This window comes from Humulus lupulus, chromosome 8 (genome assembly GCF_963169125.1).
Source record: "Humulus lupulus chromosome 8, drHumLupu1.1, whole genome shotgun sequence".
Classification (NCBI taxonomy): Eukaryota; Viridiplantae; Streptophyta; class Magnoliopsida; order Rosales; family Cannabaceae; genus Humulus; species Humulus lupulus.
In genome coordinates, this window is record NC_084800.1 from 179,776,674 (window position 1) to 179,800,962 (window position 24,289).

Consider the following 24,289-nt stretch of genomic DNA (forward strand, 5'->3'; position numbering starts at 1 on the left):
TAGTTTTTTTTTAATTAATTTTAAGATTTAAATGTGATTTTGTTCATGATAATTGTAATAAGGTTGTTCGTAATTTGATAATCTGTATTCGATGAGATGTTTTGTTACCAATTTTGAAAAATAAAATTTGTATATGAGTTTATGGTATTTTTGTTTTGTTATTTCTAATTATGTTATTTTTATTAATTAAATATATTTATAAATAATAAAAAATTAATTAAAATAATAAAAATATTATAATTAAAGATAATTGTGATACATATAATTATACGTCACCATTTTGATAAATATTATAAAGTATGGTTAATTAATTATGAGATACATCTATTATTGGAGACATCAAAATACCAAATAACACCCCCCTAATTATTTTCCAAAACTCTGTTCACGGATAAAAACTTCAATTATTAATTATTATATATGTAAAAATAAAACAATTATAGATTTTAAAAATATAATAATGACAAATTAACTGTATCCGTTCACGGACTTGGGAACTCGTCCGTAGTACAACCATGGCCTGGGTAGCTCCTACTTCATCTTCTTCTTCCGCCATAGCTGTTGCTTCCAAATTCACCTCAACCTGTCATAACCACCACCTATGCCCTCCTCGTCCCTCTTCTTTCTCCTCGTCCTTTCGTGTGCTCTGTCGAAGTGGATCATCCTCCCGCTCCTTACCCACCGGCCACCTCAAGTTTTCTCTCCACGACGCTCTCGATTCTTCCGGAATTGAAACCTCCCATGCTAGGGTTTGATTCTTCTTCTTATTCTTGGCCATTCAATTCTCATCGCGTATGTACAACTTTATACTTATTTTTCTTAGTTTGATCATATAACAACAATCACAAATTTGATTTTGGCCTAGCAAAAATTGATAATTATTGTAGTGTAGCGTTCAGATTCAATTGTCGAGATATTGATGATTAATTGTTGATTTTGAATTTTAATGTAGTTGGGAAGGATATAGGAGTATTACAAAATGCCTGAGAAAGATTAAAAAACAATCTTTTGTAGGAAACTTTCCTTTGTTTTTTCATATTTAGTTTTGAATGTAAATGCTTTTGATTGAAATTGTTGAATTTTGTGGGGATTGAGCAGGAAGCTAGGGAGGGATTTTGCTCACAGATTGAGAAGCTTTCTGGTATAGAGAGGGAAACCAGTATTAGTATCAATAGACATGTTGATTTGGGGAAAACAGCTCTTTATATAGCGGCAGAGGACGACTCTCTCGTGTCTCATTCCTCAGTTCCTCTTCCTGTTGATGCTTTCGTTGATAGATTGGACGATCTTTCAATGGGTTACTGCTCTCATTACAATTCATCATTCCGATCATCGCCCGAGAAGTTTTTGGACAGTTTGGAAAAATATTTGTATGACAAAAAGGTATTGGAGACAACACTGGTTCCTTCATATTTTCATGTTTCCTTTATTCTACGTGTTTACTACAATATGTATCTTTTCATAATGAATTTTGCAACCTTATAAGAGTATTCAACATGAAAATCTATTGCTTGTTATAGATTATGGAGCACTATTAAAGTGTCAATGAGATTGGTGCTCTTTCTGTGACACAAGCCTCGGCATTATCTAAAACAAGATATTAAATGGTTGTGAGGTTCTTTCCCTGGGGCTTATGTTAATCATGCATTCCGGTCTGCTAATACGGCAGCACACAGATTAGCAAAGCATTTCCTTAGGAGAGTAGCAATGACTTGGTTTGGTTGGAGGAAGTCCATCTTTCGATATTATCTGATTTAATTAATGATTTGAATAAATGAAAATCAGATGATATTTCCCTCGGGAAAAAAAAGGAGAAAGATAAACTATAAGGGAAAAGGTTACATTTTATAATGTTTAGTCAAGATGTTTCCCCCTCATATTAGTTCTCTCTCTTGTTATCCGTGTTTATTTTTTCTTCTTAATATGATTTCTATTTCAGAATTTGTGGATTTTTTTTTACTTCATAAAATGGCTTCTATTTTCAGGGTTTCCGAAGAAGCAATGCAAGGTTTCAGTTAGAGCCGCGGTCCCTATATCTTCACTCTGTATGTATCTCTGATCCACACATGCTTTTACATGTTGTCTTTCTTAATCATTTCAAGAGGAACTACTTACTGTTACATGGTCATTGTTTTGAATATTTAATCCTATTGTTTGAACAGGTTTTGACACATCGTTCGGGCTCCTTGACAATACTTTCACTTATATATTCAGAGATTCTGAAGATGCTTCGGTTATGGGGCCTTTTGGATTTTGATGTGGAAATATTTTTCCCTCATGATTTTCATAATCTCCCTCGAGGTTACCATAAACTGAAAAGTAAGGAATCTGATCACTCACACGTATTGACGTCACAAGCCCTATTAGTGGAGGTAATTTCTTTTATTTTGCTAAATGTCGTTTCTTGCATCTTTTATACAAATTATATGTTTGCAGAATGTGTGCTGAAGTTCTTAAACAAATTATTGAATGCTTGTTTTGTTGCTGGTTTTTTGTAAATACTATCCAAATTTTTCTTCTTTTTTTCATGTTACTTTGCAGATCATCTCATGTATTGTAGGAGTGTCTGCTTGTCCTCTTACTTTTTCTAGTATTTTCTTCTTCTAATTAAATAATAATAGCCATCAGAGTTATGTCTTTACCTTCTATTGCAAGACCGAAGAATATCCTCCTTAGACTTCCTCTGTGGTGTATTTCGGGCATGTTGAAGTATTATCCTAACTTTATAATTGAGTTGGTTTTTACGTGCAGTAAAGTAGAACATCTCCTGTTTAGAAAATGGTATTCTTGTAAAATTGTATTGATGAGCCAGTTAGAAACACATTCTATCAACTTGATAGTGTATGTTGAATCGAAACTATTTAATTGTCTCACGAAGTTTATTTGTAGGCTGTAGTGTCTCCCATTGTTTGGGAGAAGAAATGTTAAACTCTGTAGGAAAGAGCTCTTTATTCTATATACAGTTTGAAAATTTCATTACTAGTATAGCCAAATCATTGATTATGTACAGAATGGAGTGAGTCTTTATGAGGTATTACATTTATATATATATTTGAAACAAAACCTCTGCTTGTATTAATAATTAAGAGGTATAAGAATAAATCACGGTGAAGTTATTTGGTTCTGTAATAAAAGTTTTGAAGGCAATGCTAGAGAGGTTGTTGGGAATTGAGTGATTAGTGTTGAATTTTTTCCTGTTGAGAGGTATCTGGAAAACTTGACATTAACCTAGTTTTGGTATTTTTAATTATATCATTTAGATATCTGCTTGAATAAATAGTTCAGTATCAGCCTATTATCATTGGTACATGCTCAGTACATTTTAATCAGTCGCAATTTTGTGTTGCATATTTTACCATGTCTACAGATGTTGGAAAATTTGAAGGAAGCTTTCTGGCCATTTCAAGATGATCAGACAGGGACTTTATTCTTAAGAGCTGCACGTGCTGCTAACTGCATAGATAGACCAAACATTAATGAAGATAGGTAGTCCAATTATACAGGAACATGAAATGCACTTGAATTGATGAATAAATTTTTCTACTACTATACTCTCTTACTATTGTTTTCTCTCTCTGTTTGTTTTTTCCTTCTTTCGGGAAGATAGCTAGTAGGGGTGGGGAAGGGGTTTTTGTTAAGTCGCTTATGTTCTTTTTCTTCTGCAGTGGTTTTCGGCTTGCATCTGCTAAGGCTGCTCAACATAGACTAGAACGTGGCGTTTGGACCAGTGTACGGTTTGGGGATATGAGGCGAGCATTAGCTGGTTTGTATATATGGAGTCAGCCATTTTTTCATTGTAATCTAGAGAATGACAATGTGCAATATATTCATCGTGCTTTTATTGTCATGCCAAGCTCTCTAAAGTGAGATGTAACTTGCATTAGGACAATGCATTACATTTTTGTTTTTCTTGCATACATTCTTTCATACAACTCATTAATATTATTTTACATCTTAATTATCGAAAGGAAAAGATAGAAAAGGATCTTTAATCATTCAACTTCCTCCTTTTTATACCTGAAAACAAGCATACAACCCATATCTTTTGACTTCAGTCCTCTTTATTCCGCTACTTTAAAAAGTTTGGCGCATTTGCATCTTTCTTTCTTTTTCTTCTAGTTAAAGGAAATCATAACACAATCGCTCCGTATTATTAATTTGATTTGTCAATGTTACAGCTTGTGAACGTCTGATCCTCTTGGAAACCGATGAGAAGGAATTGAGAGATTATAGCATTCTTCTCTACCTCTGCGGGTTTTATGAGCAATCATTGGATTACCTAAAGTTATATCATGAATCTAAGGCAAGTTCTGTAATATATCAGCATGGTATTCTTTGAATCGTAAATATCTAGTTTACCAATGCTCATTCTAAAATTTGCAGGTTCCTTCTACACAAAAACAACAATCACCAGATCCATTGAGCAGTCTTGAGGAAGACGCAGTAAATAAATTGATGGTTCGCCTAAATCTCATTTCAATGGAGGAAGGTTGGAGCAAGCCATCATTTGCTAGGAATTTTTTAGGTAATAACTCCGAACCATGGTAGTTTTCCTGTAAACTTGACTTGACACAAAAGGGTTGAACTTCATTTTATGGCCTGATAGCTCTCTTACAAAGTAGAAGAATGTATCATGCCTGAGATTTATTGTCTAGAATTAGTGTTTCTGCTCTTCCATTGTTGAAACTACGTACCATAGTAGCCAGTATAAATGTTAGATTGAAGTCAATTTAAGGAGTATGAGTTGTGGAAATCGAAGAGCGAAATACATATTTTCCTAGTGGCGTCATACTGTTAATATGCATGAGGTCATTGTATTGAATATAATGTATCCTGTATGTAATTTGTTTTTAATTAAGGTACATCTTCTTTCATCTTAGTAAGATACTCGAGAAGAAATCATTCGGGTACCGGCACTTATATGAAATAGATAATATATTTAGATCATTGAGCCTTGTATTTATATTTGATTATTATAGTTTTTCTTTTTAATTTGAATTTGTGTTGTTATTATTATTATTGTTGAGGGAATTGATCCTATGAGGGTGGGACTTTGTTTGTCTAATATGTATATAGGTGTTCAATTTAGTGTTTATTTTTTAGAATACGGAAAGAGTAAACATGTAATGTCATGTGCTTTATAGAGAGATAAAAATGGAATATTGTATGTTGCAGAGTAGAAATTTAACGAGGAATGATGACACTCCCAATTTACACAGTATGATGTGTCATTGATTATAATCACACAATTTAAAGTGAGGGACCCATCGAAAAATATTAAATGGTTGATATTTGTGACAAGTGTAAATTGGGAGTGTGTCAATAATTACTCGAATTTAATATACTTGAAATTAAATATAAGATTTTAAATTGTAAAACTTGTTTTATGGAGTGATTTTTGAATACGATGTGTAATTTATAATACAACCTACTGAGTATAAAGTGAAATATTGTACCAAACAGTCTGTTGAAGGGATTTGATGAAATACTATATAGTGTTGCATCATGAAATTTGTTATTGATGAAAAAACGAGTAGCATCTCACACAATTGTTTTGCCCAGATAAGTCATTGGGATAGAATAACATTGCCATATCCAACTTATTATAAAATAAACAAATAAATGACGTACAGTGAGGTTAAATTAGATCAATTCTAAATTACAACATGTTTACTACAAAAGGACAAGGATGTACTTTTATTGGTTTTAAAGAAACACTTCAATAAATTTACTACAAAAGGAGAAGGTTGTAATTATGATTAGATATATTTTTAAATCAAGTTATTCCTATTTAGTGATTTATAAGAAGACAAAATATTTTAAATAAATAATATAGCATCAAGTTATAATTCAATTACTAAATATTTTTAGTCAATTATTGAATTAATGATAATTATTCAATGGTTAAAACTAATATAACCATATATGAGTATATATTTGACGTAACTATTAAGTATTCGAATATACATTTATGCTAGATGCAAGCAGTAACGCTTTGGATAACCAAGACCGTTACACTGTGTGTTTACAAATGTGCAAGACTTGTTAATCAAGTTATTTTAGTTAGAAACGTATTACAGAAACTACAGTTGAACTAGGGTTGAAGGATTTAGGTCTCAAAAGTTTCACTTCTTATAATCAAATATTTTTGCATGGGATCCCAAAAGTTGTAGCGTTAAAAGACACTTTACAAAATTTCAGGACAATAGTACAGTTACTAGCCACTCTAAGGGCAAAACAAATAGTTAGGCTTTTCTCGTCATGTACCATACCTCGGCCGTTGCGGCCGATCAGCTAACTATGTACATTCAGCCCCAAAGCTCTCCATCTCAGGACTGGTTCACTTTGCACTTGCCTTTACCTACACCACATAGCACCCGTGAGCCAAGGCCCAGCAAGAAACCAGATAACAAAGCATAATCATAAAGCAATCAATTTGCAAATCAACAATCAAGCAACTCATAATACTTAGCCATATACTCAACAATCCATAGAGTTCATATAAATAGATATTCAGCATACCAAACTCATCGTTATTGCACCTAATCAGCTAAACTTTGTACCTGGCCAGTAGATCACTCTTTTTTCTTGTGAAGACAATTGTTGCTTAGTGACTTTGATATTCTTCTCGTACAACCGAGCTATTGGCATTTATACTTTACTTTTCTTTGCTAACTTGAAACATTCTAAGTTCTTTTAGACTTAAAAAGTTATAAGTTTTTTTGTGAATAGTAAAGTCACTCTGAAGTATGCCTTATATTTTCGCATGAGTACTTAGTTTTCTAACTTAGAAATTCTAGACATTTCATAAGTCCATACTAAGTATATTTTCTCACACTCTTATTGCTCTAACATTTTATGAGCGTAATGTTTATTGTCACACGAATATCTGCTCCTAACTTGAAATTTTGAAAAATTCCACGTTATTTAAGCTTTGTCAAACAAGTTAGCTTAATGGCCTTCTTTGACTTCAAAATTTTACAAGTCAGCCTAAAAACAAATGTTTACTCGTGCTCTTATTGCCTGTGTTAAATTATATACCAGCATACCCCATGTGCCCTCCAATCGATCAAGGGTTGAAAGACTCTTAGTCACTTGCTACTTGACCGCATCTGTTCGAGCAGTTAATCACTCGTGAAACACATAGAATATATGGAAAATATTCGAGCAGTTGAACACTACTTGAATGTATCGACCAGTTGAACACTGTCCGATCTTATCGACTAGTTGAACATTGTTTGGATAATTAACACACATGCACATTTGTAGCAAGAATCGACCACGTTGCGTGTAGTCTCTTTTATTACTCGTAAATTAAAAAGGACAAAACATGTCTAATAACGAGTCTTAAACAACAAAAATTGTTCAAAAATAGCTAATTGTTCAGCAAATAACCAGCTCATAAACCAAATTTAAATAGCAAGTTAAACAACTTGAAATTAAACTACCACTCTGAAAGCGGTATTTAGTGATAATATATCCTCTGATTCTCGCCGCACCAATGGTTTATGATCCTAGCACCCCCGCTCAGCATACTTCTCCCTTGCTTCATTGCTATCCTCAGCTAAGTGTGGACCTCCACATATAGTGTCTAAGGTAAAGTCCACAGGTCCGGGCTGCAAGGGTGGAGATCTTTGTCGTTTGAACCCAGGATTGCTGCTGCCTTCTTCTCCTTGGGGTGTCTCTGCTCGGTACTTTCTCAACTTGCCCGACCGGAGAAGAAATTCTATCTCGTCCTTGAGGTGATTGCATTCATTCGTGTCGTGACCATAATCTCCATGGAAACGACAAAACTTATTTATATCTCTCTTCCTCATCTCTTTCCTGATGGGTGGAGGTTTCTTGTAGGGAACCTCTTCATGACTAGCAAGATATATTTCCGCTCGGCTGACCGAGAGAGTGGTGTAATTAGTGAACTGAGGCTCATATTTGGTTGGCTTTTTATTTGAACTCAACTTTGCTTTCTTTTTCACATGGTGGTCAGACGCGTTATTTCCACGTTTCTTTCCACCATCCTTAGGAGGGTCAGTTGATCCGCCCGGATTGTTTATGCCATTCTCCTCTTTCTCGATTGCATCATCTAATTTCATATACTTGTCTGCTCGGTCAAGAAATTTTTGAAGTGTTGAAATTGGATTTCTATGTATGCTATCCCACAAAGGGCTCTGATAAGTTATCCCAACAGATATGGCAACCATCTTCCCCTCCTCTCCTACAGCAGTTGCTCTATTGGCTTCTCTCATGAATCTCTGTATATAATTCTTTAAAGACTCATCTTTTCCTTGTTTGATATCTGCCAAGTGGTTGGCATAAACTGGTGGAGTCTGGGCAGTGTTGAATTGTCTACAAAACTCCTTCCTGAATGCTTCCCAAGAGGTAATGGAGTTCGGCTTAAACTTCCAATACCATTCCTGGGCGGTATCTGACAAAGTAGTCGGGAAAACTCTACACCGATAATCGTCACTTACTCCGAGCAATTCCATCTAGTCCTCAAACTTCCCAACATGTCTAATGGGATATGCCTTTTCTGTATATACTGGCAGAACTGGTGCTTTATATTTTGCCGGTGGCTGGGCTGCTCTAATCCAGGCACAAAATGGGCTGCCACTCCGGTGGTCTATCGCGTCCATCCCGGAAGGTCGTTTTGACAAACCTTGCACTGCAACCGTTAGCACGTCAAGCTGGGCTTGGATGGCTAGTGCAACTGACAAAGTTCCAAGATCTTGACCGCCTGGTCGGGCATTACCATATGGTGCACTGTCGTCAAGTGTTTCTACTTGACTGACAGGGCGATTCAGATTTTGCCCTTCAACTGGGACGGTCCTCCTCTTGTTGGTGATAATGTCCCTCAGATCCTTCTGGGAAGCATGCTCTTCTGCCCAATCGAACACCGTACTTTTCAATTTTTCAGAGGGCTTACTACGCGAGACTTGCTCTCTCTTACTACGTTGCTGGCCGGGGTGCAGCGAAGGCTTTTCGGTACGTCCCGGGAAGTCTTCTCCTCCTTGTGGGTTGTTGTCTTCTTTATCCTTTGACTGGTCGGTGTGATGATTATCAGCCTCATCACGACCATGCCCATCTTTGAACTGTGAAGTCCTCTTATCTCGAGGAGTTCTGGTCTGATCCTGCCTGGGTGGAACCTTCTTACTACCCGATCGGTGACTTCCTGATCTTGAAGTTTCTGATCGGTGGCTCCTAGAGGGGGTTCTAGAGTTCTCCCTTTGCGTCGAGGTAGTTCTAGATCGGTCCCCATCATCTTCCCGACCAGGGGGGTTACTCCTGCTTTTGTCCGGTCCCCGAGAATTGGCTCTGTCAGTGGTCCTCCAACCAACATTATTATTTCTTGCTCCCTCGGTGGCTGCTTGTGCCGCGGCTTGAGCATTGGCTTGGGCCAACTGAGTAGCCGCCTCTACAGCAAGTGCTGCTTCACGATGTCTCCGGTCGACTTCCTCCTGTCGCTGTCTGAGCTCTTCGCTTCTAGCCTCCATATCGCGCCTTTGCTGCTCTAACGCAGCTCTCTGCCTGGCCATCTCTTCAGCGAAAGACTCATGTCGAGCATTGAATTGCACCATCTCCTCTTGGAAAGCACCTATTGTTTCCTGGAGTTGTTCAACTTTTGGAGTGGTCTCCTCGAGAAAGACCCTGGGCTCAGTTTTTGGGTTCTGCGGTTTGGGACCTTCTGATCTAGCAGGCTCTTTTGACGTGCCTGACTTTTTAGATGCCACACTGGTATTCTTGGTGCCATCTTGATACGATAGTCGTGTGTTTCTTCTCTTCAGGCTCTCAATGAAAGCACCAAAATGTTGACAACGATTTTGGCCAACGACGAGTAGATGTCAAAACTACAATGAACCTTCAAGAGAAAAATATGACCGATTCTTGTTGATGCCGTTACTGGGATCTTTTGCGTAGCCCTGCTCTGTTTAGTCGTTCCACATCACACCCAGGAGGAAAACTGAAGGGCCAAAGCACTTGACTGGTCGGCCAAACACTTGGCTGGTCGGACAAGCACATAATTGGGCGGACAAGCACCAGACTGGTCGGACAAGCACATGACTGGGCGGACAAGCACCTGACTGGTCGGACAAGCACATAACTGGGCGGACAAGCACTTGACTGGTCGGTCATGACACTTCTTTGGTCTAGCATGACACTTGACTGGTCAGTTAAAAATCTTCACCGGTCGGACAGAAATTCTATCAGATCGGTCAGATCACTTTATCACAACTTCAAAGAGCCAACACATTTATTGACTATTAATGTGTCATTCACGGACCATGTATTGCCACTTGTCACTTCTGATTGTCACGTCATCGAACTCCAATTTTTGGGGATAACAATCCCTATCAAAGGAGGTAATGGAAATCTCTAGCTTTGTTGTTGAATTGTTGTTGTGATGAATCTTGGTTTTATGATTTTTGGTGTTGGTTGTAGTTTTGATGGATTATTTTGATGGGGGTTTCGGCCAAGCATGTGTAGAGGATTCTCATTATTTTATTATTTTATGTTGCTATGCTGGATACATGTTTTAGGGCTATTATTATTTCTCTTAAACTTTGATAATCACACTTATCTTTCTTTTAAAAGGAAGCATGATGAGTTTAAATGATGAATCTTGTTATTGAACCCTATGTGTGATTCGGCCTAGGAGTATGTTTTAGGGTTTGTGTTGTTTTCCTTCATATTCTCGTAAGCATGCAAAAAGATTTGAGTTGTTTGACCAAGAGTATAGGGTTTCAGCCTAGGGGTCCTTTTTGTATGTTGGGTTATTTTGGTTAGAGAATATATGTTATTGCTCAATGGAAAAGTGGAAAAACCAAAATACAACTCTATGCAAAAAAATACAATAGACAAGGTAATTGATTAAATAAATATTACAACTCAATTGCTCAAAAAACAAGTAAATAGAAATAAGAAAAGGAAGAGAATTATAAGAACTAAAACCCTAAAACAAAAGATACCAATGAATATGTAAATAGAAATAGAAGTAGAGGATTACAAACTCAATACACCAATAATACAAGAAGAACAACAGAATGAAAAGATCAATGAAAAAAATGTAATGCCCCAAACTCCAGGGACCGTTACGGTGTGCCTTGTAAACAGTGCTAAACTCGCTAACCGAGTCATTTGGCCAAAATCGTGAACTAAGTATGATTAACAGTTTAGGGATTAAACATTTTGGTTAAGAGGTAACGTTTCACTAGAACGTTTAACATATACATTGGGATCCCGAAAATATAATTTCAGAGTTTATTACAAAAAACATTTACAACAGGCCGTTCTAAGCGGCAAAACAGGGTTCAACCCTAGTTCCACTTTAAACCTCGGCCATGGCGGACGAGCAGCTGCATATGTACACGTCATCACCTAAGCTCTTCAACTCAAGGATGGTCCAGCTTCCTCTTGCCTTTACCTGCACCACGTAGCACCCGTGAGCCGAAGCCCAGCAAGAAAACACAATATAACATGATATAATATCAACTATACCCATAGCAACCATTTGGAACCAATGATCCATCCAGGTAGGTGACAATAGCCAAAAGTCACAATAATGAGCATCGCTCCCTCTAGCCACGTGACGATAGGGTCACCATGGCTCAACTGATAAGTGTTTCTTTCATAAGATTGGTTAGGATAGGTGCATGGTGATTAGTCACCAACATAACCTTCCTCACGACTCTAGAGTCGAAACTATGGACAACGTCCCTTAGCCATGTGACAAACGGTCACCGGGGTCATATACCTTGGCTATAGTCATCTGGTCGTAGACCAGGCAAGCGCTTATAGTTCTCATTGACCTTCCGGTCGGTCTAGCATTAATACCCCATATGAGTCATTCAATGCCGACCTTGATTAGATCCAATCTTTAATCGGCCCGGTGCTCACAACGCACTGCCATTTCTGACCCTTGGGTCGGTAAAACACGACCAGTGCTCAGCCCGTGGTGAACTCAACTAATAAGTCACAGCTTCACAGACGGATCTGACACCATTGTCGATTCTGACTAATAAGTCAGTGCCATACACAGGTAAGCCATGCCACCAAACATATATCACATGTCCAATGTCCATAAACAAGGTACTTAGCATGTTTACTAACAGATACCAGTACAATTAGGACCATGCACAACCACAGAGGCTCAAGCTCTGAACAATATCATACCCAGTATACAAAGCATGTCCTAATCACATGTTCCTTATGCATCATATGCATTATATTCAACAATCCAACATGCACCAATAACAGCCATGCATGTCACGTTTAATAGCCAACCAACATGCATCAAGAATAGCCATGCATGTCATAAATAATAATCAACCGTCATGCATCAATAATAACCACGCATGTCATACTCATTAGTCAACCAACATGCATCATAATAACCATGCATGTCTCATATCACAGGGTGCAGTTCTCTTACCTCCGGTTCGAGTGAGAGTTAGAACAAGAACGACCCCTGAGAACGATTGATCCTTAATCCTTTAACAGTCACCTAGTCATAGCCAAAACAACCTCCAATTAATGAAAATTACCAAAAACAAGGTCTTAACCTAAACCCCACTCTCGGGACCTCAAAACACGCCCACACAGTGAGTAGATTCGATCCCGGGCCTTAAGAATTGAAACCCCAAGCCAAAAGCCCTTAACAACACCCAAAACAGGGTTAAGAGGAAACAGGGGAGCGCTACAGCGCTGCCCTTCTAGCGCCCCAATGCTCAAGGCAGAAACACAAACCGCCCAACCTCCCTGCAGGTAGCGCTATAGCGCCCTACACTGGGCGCTGTAGCGCTACCTTCAGCCAGCCAAATCCCAGTTTTTCCCTCCTTCGATTTTACCATTTCTAACCCAAACCAAAAGCTTCCAAACGTCAAATTAACTCCCAAATGAACCCAAATACCATCTCCACATGTCCTAAGGACCACAACCCCAAGAACCCTAGCCCAAACTCCAACCAATTCCCAAGTTTCCAACCCAAAAACCAGCTGAAACTTAACTTATAAAACAGAGCAAAACCAAGAGTTCTAGTGGCTAAAAACTCACCTTAATCTCAGCAACACACCATCTTCAATGGTGGAGCACAACCCTGGCTTGGCTAGGCTTGGTTCCTTGGCTCGATTCCTCAAACTGAGCTCGAAAATCCAAAGAGAAAAGAGGAAGAAAATCTATCGGGAGAGAAGGAGGAAAAAACTCTGTTTTTGTTACTCTTCTACAGCCCCAATGGCTGATATATATCTCTTAAAGTAAAAAGACCTAAATACCCTTAGGTCTAAAATAAAACCTTAACAGCCACCAAGGGCAAAACCGTCCTTTCGCACCTATTTCATTAATCACATTTAACACCCTCCAATTACCGCTATTCTCAATATTCCCAAATACCAATAACTCACATCCCATTACCCTTTAATTCCCGGTAATGCTCTAATCATTAAATTCACCCCGAAACTCACCCCGAGCCCCGAACTTATACCCGTTATGACTAGACCGAACTCTCGCATCTCATGATCGTCTCATGTCGACTAGCTCAAACCAATCCACCTTATAATGTGGCTATATTAATTAATCACAACCATGCACCCAAAATATACAATTACGCCCACAGTGGCCAAATTACCAAAATACCATCACAATAATAAATTCTCCCATATGCATGCATCCACCATCATATAATAATATAATTCACGTAAGCATGCATATAATCATTAAATACTATAATAAATCAATTATGGCCCTCCCGGCCTCCTAATCAAGGTCCTAAACCTTATTAGGAAATTTGGGGCATTACAAAAAAACTCTCACACAACCAAAGTGTAGAGTAGTGGGGATCACCAACTTGAACAAGGTTAAAAACCTTTGTCCAAAAGCTTATTTCCCCTATTCTCTAAGCACTAAGGGATCTCTCTAGGAAATAGCTCTCTGGAATTATCAAGCCTCTATGGTGTATTTTCCAGCCAAGTGCATTGTGGATGGAAAAATGATGTGTATTACAAGTGAGCATTAGACTCCTATTTATAGAGTTTGAGATACCCCTTTGAATTTCAAATTCCACCAACCCTTATGGCTGTTACCAATGTTTAATTGGATGTTTATGGAATTAAAATGAAGATTTTGGAGTTATTTGGGATGTTAAAACCGTTCAATTTGGAAAAAATTAAAAAACCATGTAGGCTGTCAGCCTTACGGCCAGAATCATCAGTGGCCGCGGCCACTGGCCTCTGTCCCCCAGGAAGCGGCCACAGCCTCGTTTCAGCACAAAAATTGTCATTTTCCAAATCGTTCCAAAACGTCCCAAATCCTTTCCCACATGATTTTGTAACCTCCAAACACCTATTGGGAGTTAAAAACATGTCTCCAACAGCCATATTTCATTATGGCTTTATGAAATCCAATCTCAAATATGTAACATATAATATACACATTATTAGGTAATATTTGGGAGTTATAAATTTGTAACTCCAAAATATGTCACATTTGGGCACACACGTGTGTCCAATTTTGTGTCTCTCAATAATATGTTACAAGGTGTGACAAATCACATTTTGTCACATTATTTAATCTAATATTATATTATATGAAATAATATAACAATTTTTGTTATGCTATTGAATTACATGTTGTCATTGGTGATCATAGGAGCATGCTAGGTTTTGTTTTGAGTTTGGAAACAATAAGAGATAGAAACATGTTGTAGGTTTTGACCTTGTGCTTTTAAAAAAAGGGTTATGAACTTGTTTGGTTTCTTAACTTTACTCTACTATTTTAGGTTGATGAGTATATTGTTACTTGTGATATTTTATGTTATTAGGTTTTATAGGATTTAACATGAGCATGCATTATGGTTTAACTTTGTTTTGATGAAGGTTTTGCATGCTTAAATGTATTCTTGAATTGTTCAAGTGTAGAAACATGTTAGGTTATGTGTTAGCATGATTAAAGGTGCAACTTTGATAATTTTAAGCTTTTTTTTTATTTGGTGGTGTTGATATTAAATGATTTTAAAATGCACAAGAGAAGCCTCAAAATGATGTTTTGATTTTATATAAGCAAGAGGCAATTTATTTCACATGATTTTAGGCTTTTGTTCAAAATAAGAACATGAAGTTTTTTTATTTTTATTTTGTGAAATGATATGGTTTCAATTCAATTATGTGATTTTAATTAAATAAAATGCTTGCTGGAAGTTTTGGTTTATTAAGAGAAAAATTCTTTTAAATAAGATAAGTAAAACATGTGCTCAAATAAATTAAGTCTTAAATTTTATATATGAAAAAAAGTAATTTTTCCACACTTTAAATATGTATTTTCACATTTATAAATATGCAGTTTTTTTATGAAAAGTAAAATTATTTTTCTAAAGGTGATCAAAAAACTCATTTTGTAATTATAAGTAACTAAAAATTTTGTCACATTCTTTTAATTATTGTTTAATAATAAGTGAGATTATTATTTTATGTGAAATTACAAGGTTAATGAATTATTTTAGAAAATTAGATTTTTGTAATAAATTTTTTGAATGACAAATATGTAGAAATTATCGATTTTAAACGTTAAATTTTAATAACACTCCCACGTATGCATGTTACATGCAAGTGTATTTTTACGTTCAAATATATGCCTATTATTCAAACATATGAATTTTATTTGGTAACCATGAAGGATTGATTGGTAGAATTAGCATTATTCTTTTATGATTTTGTGTGGAATTATTTTACGTTTGTAATTGTAGTGCAACTTGTGTCACGTGTGTATGACCCATGCACACGTATGGTATGTATGTTGGACATGAGTATTCTTACATGATTTCAAAGACGAACGTTTGATTATGATTATAGGCTCATTGTGATGTTTTCACATTTTACTTTGCTCGAACATGAGGTAAGGAAGTTAGACAGAATTTACTTTGTTCGGACATGAGCATTTTACTTTGCTCGGTGTGATGTTTTCATAAATTAGAATGGAAGAATTACCATTTTTGTAACGACCAAAACTCCAGGGACCGTTACGGTGTGCCTTGTAAACAGTGCTAAACTCGCTAATCGAGTCATTTGGCCAAAATCGTGAACTAAGTATGATTAGCGGTTTAAGGATTAAAAACTTTGGTTAAGATGTAACGTTTCACTAGAACGTTTAATATATATACTAGGGTCCCGAAAATATAATTTCAGAGTTTATTACAGAAAATATTTACAACAGGCCGTTCTAAGCGGCAAAACAGGGTTCCACCCTAGTTCCACTTTAAACCTCGACCGTGGCGGACGAGCAGCTGCATATGTACACCTCATCACCTCAGCCCTCCAACTCAAGGATGGACCAGCTTCCTCTTTCCTTTACCTGCACCACGTAGCACCCGTGAGCCAAAGCCCAGCAAGAAAACACAATAAAGCATGATATAATATCAACAATGATCATAATAACCATTCAGGACTATCAAGCAAATAGGTGACAATAGCCAAAAGTCACAATAATGAGCATAACTCCCCTCTAGCCATGTGACGATAGAGTCACCAGGGCTTAACTGATAAGTGATTCTTTCATAAGTTTGATCAGGACAGGTGCATGGTGAATGGTCACCAACATAACCTTCCTCCCGACTCTAGAGTCATGCTATGGATAACGTCCCCTAGCCATGTGACAAACAGTCACCGGGGTCATATACCTTGGCTATAAACATCTGGTCATAGACCAGGCAAGCGCTTATAAGTTCTTCGACCTTAGGGTCGGCCCCGCATTAATGCCATGGAGCTATTCAATGCGTGATCATCGACCTTAGGGTCGGTCTAGCATTAATGCCATAGAGCCATTCAATGCATGATTCTCGACTTTAGGGTCGGTCTAGCATTAATGCCATAGAGCCATTCAATGCATGTTCATCAACCTTAGGGTCGGTCTAGCATTAATGCCATACACAAGTAAGTCATGCCACCAATTATATATCACATGTCCAATACTCGTAAACAAGGTGTTCATCATGCTTACTAAACAGATACTAGTACAATTAGGACCATGCACAACCACAGAGGTACAAGCTCTGAACAATATCATACCCGGTATACAAAGCATGTCCTAATCACATGTTTCTCATGCATCATATGCAATACATCCAACAATCCAACATGCACCAATAACAGTCATGCATGTCACGTTTAATAGTCAACCAACATGCATCAAGAATAGCCATGCATGTCATACTCACAATAATCAACCGACATGCATCAATAATAACCATGCATGTCATACTCAATAATCAACCAACATGCATCAAGAATAGCCATGCATGTCTCATATACACAGGGTGCAGTTCTCTTACCTCAAAGTCGAGCTAGAACGATTAAAAGAACGACCCTTGAGAACGATCAACTTTTAGTCCTTTAACGGTCATCTAGTCATAACCAAATATAAGGTATCATCAATAAAAATGATCAACATAAGTTCCCAAATCAATATCTAGCCTCCGGGACATCAATCCCCACTTAACCAAGTAGTAGGATCAACCCCGAGGCCTATGGTAAGCATCCCTAAGCTAAAAACACAATTTTGGTCAAATCTGCCCTGATGGGCCGCGGCTCACCACAGCCATGCCGCGGCTCATCTCCCTGACAGAGGCATATTTGCCTCAGAAGCCACCTTAGGCCGTGGCACACAAAAGCCAGGTCGCGGCTCATTACCCAAATCAGCCAAAAAATCAGCAACGCTCGACCTCCCCTGCATATTTCCTTAGAACCAAGCCTTCAAACTAGTTCCAAACCTTCTCCAAACACTAAATTAAACCTCTAAACATCACCCATAACTCCCCCTCATCAAAACCCAACCAAACATACACAAAAACTCCCCTTGATTCCCACTTTCTACATTAAAAACCTTAAGCTGAAAACCAAAAAGAAAACAGAGCATAACCTGAATTCAATGGCTAGAACTCATCTTAAAAACGATTTTGAGTCCCCTTAAATGTCTGAATCAAGTTCCCTAACTCCCACCTTTGATCTCCTAGCTCAACTCCTCAAAATGGCTCTCAAAATTCAAAGAAATGATGAAGGAAGAAGCTTGTACGGGAGAGAAAGGGAGATATGAGGATAGGCTCTGTTTTATTATCATTCCACAGCCTTCTAAAATTCCCAAGGCTGATATAAATCCTTAAGGTAAAATGACCATAATGCCCCTAGGCCAAATAAATCCCTCTAAAGGCTTCCGAGGGTAAAACTGTCCTTTCCCGCCTGTCTCGTTAATTATAATTAACGCTCTCCAATTCCCGCTATTCTCAATATTCCCAAATACCAATAAATCATATCCCCACTACCCTTTAATTCCTGGTAATGCTCTAATCATTAAATTCACCCCGAGACTCACCCCGAGCCCCGAACTTAAACCCGTTATGACTAGACCGAACTTTTACATCTCATGATCGTCTCATGTCGAATAGCTCGAACCAATCCACCTTATAATGTGGCTATATTAGTTAATCACAATCACACACCCAAAATATATAATTAAGCCCACCGTGGCCAAATTACCAAAATACCCTTATAATAATAAATTCTCCCATATGCATGCATCCACCCTCATATAATAATATAATTCATGTAAACATGCATATAATCATTAAATAACATAATAATCAATTATGACCCTCCCGGCCTCCTAATCAAGGTCCTAAACCTTATTAGGAAATTTGGGGCATTACAATTTTACCTTTCTAATTTACTTCTTATTCCTTAAGTACCATTAATTCACTAGTGAATAATTAATATATAATCTAATTATAGATTTGATCTCAAAATCATTCAGTTCCAGAATTAACCCTTAAGGGAACCAATATACGATCCGTTAAGAAATATTAGATTTTGTATTGTTGATACATGTGTCCCAGCCATCCATGATATTAAATCTCCAAAACAAAAGTCATTAGCCTCATTCTATGAAGAGACCTTAACGAATGATACAAAATATTTAATAAACATATACAGGAGTTCATGAACATTCAAGATTTAGGTTGACATATAAATGATCATCAGTTATGATATGAATTACAAATCTTTATTATTAAATGGTTTTTGGGTAAAGACTTTTATTCATATCGGTCCATGCTAAGAAATGTATGACTTGTTATGTTGTATGAAAGAAAGTGCAATGGAATGTGTAAGTTCTATGTTTTGATATGTCATGATAAGCCAAGTGTTATGAAAAGTGAAATTCTAAGTTTTGATATGTTATGATAAGTCAAGTGCTATGAAATGTGTAATTTCTATGTTATGATGTGAACTGTGACATATGTGTTTGTATGATGAATGAGAAAAAAAGTTGCTAGTGTGTTGAACGCAACACACCAAAGGAGTTACTAATGATATGACGAAACTCAATGGGCGGACGCGTCGAGGTTATTCAAGGACCTGAGATCCTGTTTACCTCATAGGTGAGGTCTTACTAACCTATGTTTTTACTAGTACCTCAAGATGTGACATGGACAATAAGGGTGTCATGATCACAAAGAGTATGTTTATGATATGTGATTGTGATGTATGAGCATGATTATAAACTATGGGTATGAAGATGATATGATTTGCCTTGATTTATGATACATGCTCTTGTGTTTTCTTTGATATTGTTGTATGTGTTGTACTTCCTTACTAGGCTTTTAGCTCACCCCCTTACTTTCTCCTTTTTCAAGTAAACAATAGGATTTCTCCTTGGCACGCACAGTGATGTGAGGAATTATGACGTTGGAGTATGTATGACGTCAGGTGTCCTATAAATGAACAACGATTGGGATGAGCGCCAAGAATAAAATAAAGTATGTTATGACTTTTATTTCAATTACGTCAATGAGACTTAAATTTTTATTTTATTTCTGAATATTGCACAAAGACACATTATTTTTATTTTTCAACTATTGGGCCTAAACTTGCATGTTTTATCAAAGTCCTACTGAGTTTTTTTCCCTTTAAGTGTTATTTTTCTAATAATCATGACTTGAGCGACATTTTTATAAAAGAATAGAATTAGGGCGCGCTTTACAAGGTTCAAGTATACTCTCTTGAATGCTTATCTTAATTGTCATGCACTTACACACACACAACTATGCATGTTCTCTTACTTGTCATGCACCCACACACGCACAATCAAAACACATGCACAATAGTTCACAAATTAATTAAATAAATAAAACAATCAAAATCAATTTAAACAATTACACACTTAACACTTAAATAATTAAACTCAAAAATAACCAAATACGTAATCAAATAATAATAACAAAATAAAATAAATAAATAAAAATTTGGTGCGCTATAAAAATTTATCTCCAAATTGATAATTAAATTGTGATGACATTTTTTTTCCACTTATTATTTTCTTTTACTCTTGTGTAGTTCTACTTATATAGTCATGTTTGGCATGACTTGGGAAGAGATTTTGAAGTATCGAAGTTATTTTTAAGTGTGTTTGAATGAAACCTGAAAATAATTTTTTTAATTTAGAAGAGTTTTTTAGAAAAGTAATTACTCACCAATTTTTCCAAGAATGACTTCTAAAAAAATATAAGAAGTTATTTTCTTAATTTAATAAATATTTCATAATACCTATTTTATTCATTTTTTTATATAAAATATTAAATTACATCCTTATCCTAATTAAAATTAGGATTTCTTTCTTTCTTTAAATTAGATTTCATTTATTCTTTTTAAAAAACGACATCTTTCAATTTTATTAAAAAATGTATTTTATTTTATTTAAATTCAATATTAGAATATGATTTTTATCTAACCATATTGAGATTTTATATGTGAATATTCAATTTTTTTTTTTTTTGGTTCTTACACATTTTGAAAAAAAAAAGATTTTTTTATTTAATTAATCAACATTAATTCATTTATGTGTATGCAATCCAATTTTTTTTTTAGAAGAATGAGTGATTTTCAATTGAGCTCAAAAATAATATATATATTATTATTATCACATATTTATTTATGGACAAATTTAACATATATTATTTTATAAGAATTTTTATATGGTACATACTAAATATTCTGAAAAACTCTTTAATTAAAAAAATATTCTTAGTAATTAGATAGGTCAAATTTTTAATTCTCTTATTCTTAGGTCTAAAATCAAAAGTAAATTTTAGACCAAACAAACTCCTATAAATTGAAAAAAAAAATTGTTTACAATAATATCTTAGATTTTGTTTTATACAAAATCAAGCGAAAATAATAATAATAATTAAACCTGAAACATTTATGAGCATATTCATATACATATATAAGTATATATATATATATATATATAATAAAGTAGTGATTAAGATAAATGTTGAGACTATAAGCTTGCTACTTGCTATAGACAAATCCATTAAATATTGGGTTGATTGTATTTTTTTTAGTGGTTAGAATTTATCAATTTTATATGGGATATTTGCAGCGAAACTCCCTATTTTTTTTTTTTGAGTTGACGCACCAATAACTCAAATTAAATTTTTGACGGTAATACTCCTGACTGTTACATTTTCCTTACAGATGAGCCATTTTGGCTATTAAGTGTCGGCTAGATCCGTTAAATGCCAGCAAAGACATACATGTCCATATTATATTGGGTCATGCGTTAAATACTAATTATTTATTTAAAAAATATTTTATATATAAATTTACTTAATTAAAAAATAAGATTTAGAATTAAAATCTAATTTCACATTAAAAAAAATCTAAGAATAAATAAATATACACTAAAAAATTGATTAAATAAAATAAAAATTGAAACTCAAAATCCAAATTATTAGCTGAAACCAAATGATTAGTCGAAGACCAAACTAACTTCTTCTTCATCATCTCACCTCTTCATCACCATCAACCTCATCCTCATCATCAACATCGTCATCATCACAACCACCCAACGATTAGCTCGAACACGGTGCTCTTCGCAGATGGTCAGTGAAGGCTTTTCTTCAACTTTGACAGAGGCCCCAAACCCAAATGATAAGGGCCAGCCCCTTTGATCTTTAACTTTGACAAAGGCGAGGGTTGCGGATGGCTATCGGAGGTGGCAGAGGCGGATAGGCAAAGACAAGGTGATGGGAAGCTAATGCCCACCATCCATGGAGTTTGTCCCATTCCTTGGAGCCATGGGTTTCGAAGTTGAGCACCAAGAATAGCTCGACCAGATCTGCATATTTGACGAGGTGAAATATGCTTGAATGGGTTTGATGATTCTTGGCCAAATCTGAGATTTGCATTTGTTAGATTTAATGGGTTTGTGGCTGCATTTGTGTAGGCATATTTATGCTGATTTATTGGCTACCCTCCACAAATAGCGATGGAGGCAGGTTTGGTTTGAAGAAGATGAACAAGTGGAGGACACCATATATGAGTTTAATTTTGATTTGTTTTTTTGAATTTTTGTTATGATGTCTCAATTTGGGAGGAACGTATTTGGTTAGGGTTTGAATGCTGTGAGTTCTCATTGTGTAAGACTTTAGTAGATCTTTTTGTGTAATTTTTTTGTTCGTGTAAGAGTTTGATATGATTTTGTTTTGATTTGTGTATCAAAGTTTTTGGGTCTGATTTTGTTTGATTTGAATTTTTATTTTATAATCCAAATTTTTTATTTTTTAATTAAATAAATATATATTTAAAATATTTTTTAAAATAAATAATTAGTTATTTAGCATATGATCCAATATAATATGGACACGTGTGTCTTGTTGGCATTTAACGGATCTAGCTAGCACTAAACAACAAAAAAGACTCATGTGCAAGGAAAATATAACAGTCGGGGTTATTTCCGTCAAAAAAATTTATTGGTGTAGGATGTTTTGCCGTAAATATCTCATATTATATCAAGTGTAATAAAATTATTATTTTTTAAATAACAAATTTGTGTTATTGATAAGAATGAATATTAGGTAGACATTGTGCAATATATTTTACTTTGTGCCTACTTCCAATATTTATAATAATATACTTAAAAGTATATGTTATTATATTAATAGATATTTATTTTAGTAATTTAAAAATAAACTTGGCTTAGATTTGATATCTACTTTTAAGGAAAAATTTTAAGAGTGGAAATTATTAAAGTATACGTTAAAAATAATTATTTTCTTCAATAGCAGTCCATACAATGTCTGTTTTGTATGTGCTCATACTTCTAGTTTAGAAATAAATAAATTAATTAATAATTAAAAAATTATCTGAAGACAAAAAATGAATAAAACCGTAAAAAAGATACCAGTACAATACCATCTCTTCCCCTACCCGTTGCTGTCTGATCTTATCAAAAGTAAAGGGTCATAATATTTGTACCACAATATATAGCCACCCCATTAATTAATAAAAATTAATTTACAATTTTTTTCTTGTTTTTTTTGACACTTTTTTTTTGTCAATTTTAATAATTTATTTTATCTTGTGTTTCATAATTTTTTTTAAATAATGTGTAATTTATTAGATTTTTTTTTTTATTTTAACAAGTTTTAAATTTTTTTCTTGTGTTAATTTTTTATTTTATTTAAATATTTAAAATATATATTATTTATATGTATTTTGTAGGATATGAAAAATACTTTTTGTAAAATATATATATTATATATTATATTTTAATAAAAATGGGGTGTTATATATAGACATTATTATACTTATATACATATAACATGAAATAATTTTAAAAATCACCAACAAATTTTTATTTACAAAAATAACTCATCACGTCAAAACAAAATATCAGATTTCAAAAATATATATTTGAATTGGAAAAAATTTCAAATTTCTCATTTTTTATGAGTTTTCAAAAATAACATTTTTGTTACATATAATGGTAATAAATTACCAATTGATTACTTTTTCACAAAAAAATAATAATTTTAGAGCATATTATTTCATATATATTTTGGTTACATCTAAAATTTATTTGTTGAAACTTTTTTATCTTAAAATACTAATTAATTTTTTTAAATTATATTATGGTGTCTAATTATTTAATAAATTTTTACATTACTTTCAAAATTATTTTAGAAATAAATGAGTTACAATAAAATATAACAAATTATTATATATCTTATCATCAAAAGTGATTTGTTGAATACTATATAGAAACTTTTTTTAATGAAAAATTTTACTTCATTTTTTAGTCACTAATGTAATTTACATATAAATAATAATATTTCTTTTATTAATCAAACAAAAAAAAATTTAGAAGTTGCTTTGGTATTATAATAAAAAATATACATTTTAGTTTTTTATTATGAATTTTTGTTTAATAAAATTAAAAAACAACTAAACAATTACTTTTTAAATAAAAAAAATTT

At 34.7% G+C, this 24,289-nt stretch overlaps 1 protein-coding gene across 1 annotated transcript; it reads left to right on the top strand.

Annotated features, from left to right (window-relative positions):
- Window positions 1-442: 442 nt before the first annotated feature.
- Window positions 443-4,947, top strand: LOC133798732 (uncharacterized). The gene is made up of 8 exons (XM_062237190.1): window positions 443-749; window positions 1,099-1,383; window positions 1,986-2,045; window positions 2,163-2,372; window positions 3,368-3,486; window positions 3,666-3,763; window positions 4,179-4,303; window positions 4,384-4,947. The coding sequence occupies exons 1-8, from the start codon at window positions 516-518 to the stop codon at window positions 4,546-4,548; spliced, it is 1,296 nt and encodes a 431-aa protein (XP_062093174.1). The 5' UTR covers window positions 443-515; the 3' UTR covers window positions 4,549-4,947.
- Window positions 4,948-24,289: the final 19,342 nt, after the last annotated feature.